This window comes from Antrostomus carolinensis, unplaced genomic scaffold, assembly GCF_000700745.2.
Source record: "Antrostomus carolinensis isolate BGI_N321 unplaced genomic scaffold, ASM70074v2 scaffold50564, whole genome shotgun sequence".
Taxonomy (NCBI): Eukaryota; Metazoa; Chordata; class Aves; order Caprimulgiformes; family Caprimulgidae; genus Antrostomus; species Antrostomus carolinensis.
In genome coordinates, this window is record NW_010309643.1 from 14,681 (window position 1) to 21,026 (window position 6,346).

General features: G+C 35.5%; 1 protein-coding gene across 1 annotated transcript in view; it reads left to right on the forward strand.

Annotated features, from left to right (window-relative positions):
- The window catches only part of LOC104523546 (protein phosphatase 1 regulatory subunit 12A), a gene marked incomplete at both ends in the record, with an annotated part of 18,912 nt that extends 13,026 nt beyond the window's left edge, over window positions 1-5,886 (forward strand). Inside the window, 5 exons of the mRNA XM_029084536.1 lie at window positions 124-339; window positions 1,139-1,233; window positions 3,107-3,229; window positions 5,096-5,257; window positions 5,710-5,886. Of these exons, the coding sequence (XP_028940369.1) occupies window positions 124-339; window positions 1,139-1,233; window positions 3,107-3,229; window positions 5,096-5,257; window positions 5,710-5,886 (773 nt within the window). The remainder of the gene's footprint in view (window positions 1-123; window positions 340-1,138; window positions 1,234-3,106; window positions 3,230-5,095; window positions 5,258-5,709) is intronic.
- Window positions 5,887-6,346: the final 460 nt, after the last annotated feature.

The following is a 6,346-nucleotide window of genomic DNA, read 5'->3' on the forward strand; positions in this document are numbered from 1 at the left end:
TCCCTACAATTTCAGTGCTTCTATGATTATTAAAAAGTTGTGTTCTCAGATCTCCTCAAGGAGCATGAATTGCCACAGGTAATGTAAATTAATAATGTAAATTCATTTACATCTGTTTTGTAGTTTCCAGCATCTACAACCAAGGTTTCTCCCAAAGAAGAAGAGAGGAAAGATGAATCTCCTGCTTCATGGAGGTTAGGTCTTAGAAAAACTGGTAGTTATGGTGCACTTGCAGAGATTACTGCTTCCAAAGAAGCTCAGAAGGAAAAAGACTCTGCGGGTGTTATGCGTTCTGCTTCAAGTCCTAGACTTTCCTCTTCATTGGACAACAAAGAAAAGGTAATCATATTCAGTGTGAAACAACATTTTGAGGAACTGATCTACCTTACTTTAGTATAGGGGTTTATGATGTATTGTAGAAGTAAGACTGTACTACACATCTATTCTTTATCAAAATTCTGAAAAATTAAGTTATGCTGCTTCTGCATAGTCTCTTTAGAAGTGTGCACCTTCATTGTCTGGTGACCTGGTGCTTAGGTCTGGGGCTTTTCCCTTTTTGGGACTTGCAATGCTAGTAGTAGTTTTTATAGTTAAGGGAGATCAGAGATTTGGTTGTTTCAGCAGCACTTGGAGAGTGATGTTGGAAGAATCTTATAAAAAGGAGTTTCTTTTTGTATTCCATAGTAATTTTTTATTTACAAAAACTTAGTTCTATAATTAAACATGAATAATGAATACACTGAACCAGGTAAAGGACTACTTTAGAACAAGTAAGTGAACAGCATAGAACTTGTGGTTCTGTTTCGAGTACAAATGTTTAAGTGTTTTCAGGATTAAGAATAATACTGTACCATGTTATGTAAAAATACTAAGACAGTTGCTTTCATTAATCAGTGTTGGGATTGTACTGCAGCAAAGCAGAAAAAAGATAAATCAAGTCACTTGCATCATTAGAATAAAAATATAAACAGTTTCCTTTTCCTATTGTAGTCCTTATGATATTTAACTAAAGCTTAAAACTCATTTGTATAATCAGGTCATGATAAATACAGCTGAAGTTGTCATAATGATGGTTTTTCCAGCCAATAGCATTATAATCAATAGTAGTAACACTTAATAAAAAATACATGTCTTTCAGGAGAAAGATGGAAAAGGAACTCGACTTGCATATGTTGCACCTACAATACCAAGACGACTGGCCAGTACCTCTGACATTGATGAAAAAGAAAACAGGTGACTCTGAAGTTACAATTTCTGTTAAATAGAAAATTACTTAATTTTAGAGTGACTGACAAACTTGCAGATCTTAAGGCAATGCTAATTTATAGCATTATCCTGCTCTATAGATTATGCTGATCTGTAGAGTAATCCAGTTCCTCATGGTTTTTGATTTTCTATTGGGATCTCTTATTGGGATAAATATTTAATTGCAATTTTATTTCTTAGAAGCTGTTATTGCTTCTAACAAAGGGATTAAATTTTACTTCAGTGTTGAAGTTTATTTATGTCCTTGACGTGCCAGTCTTAACCATTGTGGTTTATTCACAAACACAGTTCCAAAAGTGGGCATTGTCAGTAGCATATTTAACTCCCATGCATTGAGTGAACTGGGATCATCAGTCTCATTAGTCCCAGTGCTGACCAAACAATTGAGCTGAGAACTTTCTGTATTCCTTGGTGTACCAGAGATGAAGCCTGTTTTTAAGCCAGTCTGTTTGGGCATCAGTACTTTTCCTAGTGTATGATGTGGCAGACAACTCAGGTTACTTAAAGCCATAAGAGATTTTTGACATTTAGTCTGACCTTCTCTACATGTAGAATTTAACCATCTGCCCTAAAGATACCTTAATAAATTATTAAGTTTTCTGCCTTTGTCCCAGATCTCTGTCCTTGTTGCTTAGCTTAATGCTGGGTTCTTGTTCTATCTGAACACCTGGTTGTCTAATTTTATTGATGATACAGTGTAATCCAGCTAACATCCTATGGTGAGTAATGGAAAGAACTTCAAGATGAATCCCAGCTGGGCTTTTAGATTAACAAATCTCCAACATCCAGCCTCAATCAAGTAGCCAGTGCTACAGAAAAGTACTGGCAAAGTTAATTCAGTAATTGTAAAAAAGTTGTCACGCAGCAGGACCTTTCTGTGGTCTATGATACCTGAGAATTTGTGTTTCTCTTTGGTGATAAGAGATCATTGCATTGGCTTGTGTTTGATCCTTTCCTAAAGTTGTTTCTGACCACAGAAGTGCTAGCAGATAATACTGTGCAAAAAGAGCGGCATTCTGAAGGCCAAAAGTATATGAACTTAAAATACATCTTTACAAAATTTTACTTTCCCTTGAACGCCTGGTTGCCTTTTATGTATAGTTTTGTGAAAGAGATTTTTTTCTTCCTTCTATCTGAATTTTACTTCAAATCCTGAGCTGACATTTTTATTAGAAGTTCAATTTTTTGCATATCAATATCAGTTTTCAGGGTAGTTTTTTAAAGTAGATTTTTACAAGTTTATTTCTTGCTGCTATAAACTGCAGTAACAGGCTGGGGATTCCTTATGACTAAAGTAATGTCAGCTAGTGATACGTGGCAGGCCACTCAGGAATGGCTACTTCAGGCCTGTTTACACTAGTCTACAGTATCATGAGTTCTAATGGTTAGTCAGCTTTTGAACTTCTTCTTATAACATCCAAGAATGAAAAAAAACATGAAATCAATTTCTAAAAAAACCCGAGTATTTTTCCCTTTACTTCACTGGATAATCTCAGAAGCAAACAGAAAAGCCTCTTGTTAACCTTTTTTGAGAAAAACAAAGCCAGCAGTGGTCACAGATAAAAGTGGATGGTTGATTTTATGTCGATTAAATCCTTTTCAGCAGTTTTTCTTTTGATGCTACTTTTCTGTGACATTTCTAACAGTGTTAGTATGAACGTAGTATTTCTGCACAGGAGGTTGAACATGGTTGTCCATAAAGGTCATTTTATTTCTGTTCTGCGTGGTTATGCTTAAGTGTGTTATCCAGGGTTTTAAGCTTTACTTTTAAATTCCTTTTCAGCTTGCATCAAGAATAACTTTCTTTAATATGAGTTTGATAAAATAGTCTTTTTTGCAGGGACTCTTCTGCTAGCTCAATACGTGGTGGCAGTTCCTACACACGGAGAAAATGGGAGGAAGATGTCAAGAAAAACAGTTTGAATGAAGGTCCTACATCATTAAACACTAGTTATCAAAGAAGGTGTGGGATTTTCTCTTGTCTTTTCTTTATCAAAATAAGTTTACAAATTAAAAGAAACAAATTAAGTACTGAATCACTTTGTAAGGACAGCTTATAATTGAATGGTGACATGTTAAAAAGTTGTTCAAAGTAGTTGTGAAGTATGTCCTTATTCTGAGGCTACACCATTTTTACTAGCTTAGAGTGTTGCAGCAATTGCTATGTAATTAAAATTACATGCTTCCTTTTTCCTGTTACTTGTTTCAGTTTGAGGTTGTTTGACTCTTTCCAGATTAGTTCAGTAGCCCAAGATAACTATTTTAGATATTAAAATAGAACTAATTCTGCTTGATACCTGAAAAGGGGAAAAAGGTTGTCTCTGCTGAACTTTTGTTTTGCATGACAGTATCAGAGCTCTTGGGCTGCTCTCCATGATGGTAGATTATAGCCACATCTGCCTTGAGTGTGAGCATCATAGAATGCTTACGTAAAACTAACTCGAGTGCAAAGGAAATTATGATTAATATGGAAATAATTTTCAGGTTTGTGTGGTTCCTATCTTGAAGGATTTTCTCAGAAGGAATCATATCCTGCAAATACATACATGATTAACTTTACTCCATTGTGTTGTTTCAGTGTAGCTATTTGAGTAAAGTTCTTAACTGGAATTAGTGGAGTAATAAATAAGTAATTTAGTAATATCTTAAAGGAATAGATCAAAAGAAAAGAGTGTAATTCAGGTCGGTAAGTTGCATATTGATATGTGCTGATGGTGTACGTGGTGAATGGGTACTTAACTTGTTTTGTCTTGGCATTGATGTTGGCATTGGCATGTGGTCAGGTTGTTTCATACCGCATAATACATCTTACATCTTTGTTAACCTCCTGCCTTAAAAAGAAAACTAAATTTTCCTGACTTTAGGTTTAGGAAAGATGTTGCACAGATTTCCTGTTCTGGATGGAAAATATCAACAATTGATAACATGTGAACAGTCTTTGTATGTTAGCTTTTATCAATATTTATGCTCCAGTCTTCAAACAAAATGTGCTCATTGCTTTTAAATAGCATGAGGTGCTTTAATGGCATATTTCCTTAGTTGTTCTTGTACCATTATTTTTTCTTTATCATTTCAAAATTGTTAGTAATAGAAAAAATGATCAATTGCAGAATGAAAAAGAAACATCTTTCCTTAAATCTTTTGCAGTTAATAATATGATGCTCTGTGTGGCCTATCTGTGGATTCTGAGATTTAGTCGTGGGCAGACATCCTGACTTGGTAATGCAGATTTGTTCAGACCGAGTGAGTGAATAAAAATCTGGAAACCACTGGATCTTCTTTGCAATTTGAAGAGCAAGGGAAAAGCATGACTGGGAGATTAATCTTTCTGGGAATGATGAGAGTTTAAAAAAAAAATAAGCAGTATGTTTAATTAGTTGAAAATTGTAAGAGGTGTGATATTGATGACATTTTCTTCTCTGACAAACTGTGGAGTAAAATTCTGCATTTTCTGAGGTGTTTAGTCTGGATGAAAGAGCAGTTTAAAAATGGGACATTAGGCGCCCTTGATGAATACTTAAGTAGATGCGATCAAGACAATCACACATAAACCAGTGAGATTCCATTCTTTATCTCCTCTTCTTGTGGAGACATGATCAGGACTAAGGGACACTTCTGCTACCTTCTGGAGTTATAAATTAAAAATTCTAGTTGAGAAAATCGTGAAGAAAATGGCTTTTGAAAATGCTTCTTTTGCCCCAGAAGTTTCCAAGACTCAACTGAGACATGAACTACGTGGGCAGGACTTTAATGGATCATTCACAGCTTTGTGATATTTTAATGAGCAAAGATAAGTAATAAATGCATTCATTGTACATCTCTCCTTCAGTGGCTCCTTTGGTAGAAGACAAGATGATTTGATTAGTTCTAATGTTCCAAGTACTGCGTCAACAGTTACCTCTTCTGCTGGTCTTCAGAAAACACTGCCTGCCAGTGGAAACACTACTACAAAGAGTACAACGGGTTCTACTTCAGCAGGTGTACAAAGCAGGTAATGGCACCAGCACACTTCTTCTTTTCCTTTTTTTCTTTTTCTTTTTTTTTTTTTTTTGTCAGGTCTACTGTGTGCTTATGTATGTGCATGCGTTCTTGTTTAGTAGATCCTGGGGTTCTGGATTTTTTCACTTTCCTGTTAAATTTGTTTTAATTTCATACAATTTGGCTTGAAAACTGTGAATGGCTTTCTACTGTAAAGTGACAGCCATGTGGGTATAAAAGAATATAGAAGGGTGACAAGTTCAATTATTGTGAACTGTTTGTTCAGTTCTTAATTTATTCAATTTAATAGCTCAAGTTGAGCTTTCATAGTAGAGACATTTCTCAGTTTGCTTTTAAAAAAAATCCGTCCCTCAATGTACATGTTATTAGTTGTTTAGTAAAGTGCTTTCATTGTTTAGCTGTTTCCTTTTCTCTTTTTTTGTGTTGCTGCTTGTTATGCTGTAGTACCTCAAATCGTTTGTGGGCTGAGGATAGTACTGAGAAAGAAAAGGACAGTGTTCCTACAGCAGTGACCGTTCCTGTTGCACCATCTGTTGTAAATGCTACAGCCACTACCACAGCCATGACTACAGCTACTTCAGGCACTGTGTCCTCAACGTCAGAGGTCAGGGAGAGACGGAGGTGTGTAACGGTCCTAAGAGTAATGTTGCTCTTATACAAAAGTTACTTTTTTTTTCTTATTGAAAGGAATGTGTTGGTTACCACGAATTTGGATAGTACAGTACGTAAAGCAGTGTTGTTTTCTTCCGGTGTATTGAAACAACTAGCAATGTGCCTTAGTCTATGTAAGAACTTAGTACTGGTAGAGACCATTCAGGAAACTTAAACTTTGATATTGTGTGGTTTTGACTGGCCTTGGGTTCTCATTTGATATGCAGTATTTTCATATTTGTGTTTCTGTTAATAGATTAAATGAGTCCTCTTAAAAATACCCATAATGAGACTGCAAAAATGCTGAATTAAAAAATAAAATCAATAATTAATTACTTACTGTAAGAGCATTGCTGCTGGGTGAGCTACTGTGCCACTGGCAGTACACTAGTAAGTTACAGCGTAGCATTTTTTCAGCCATCTTGTATGT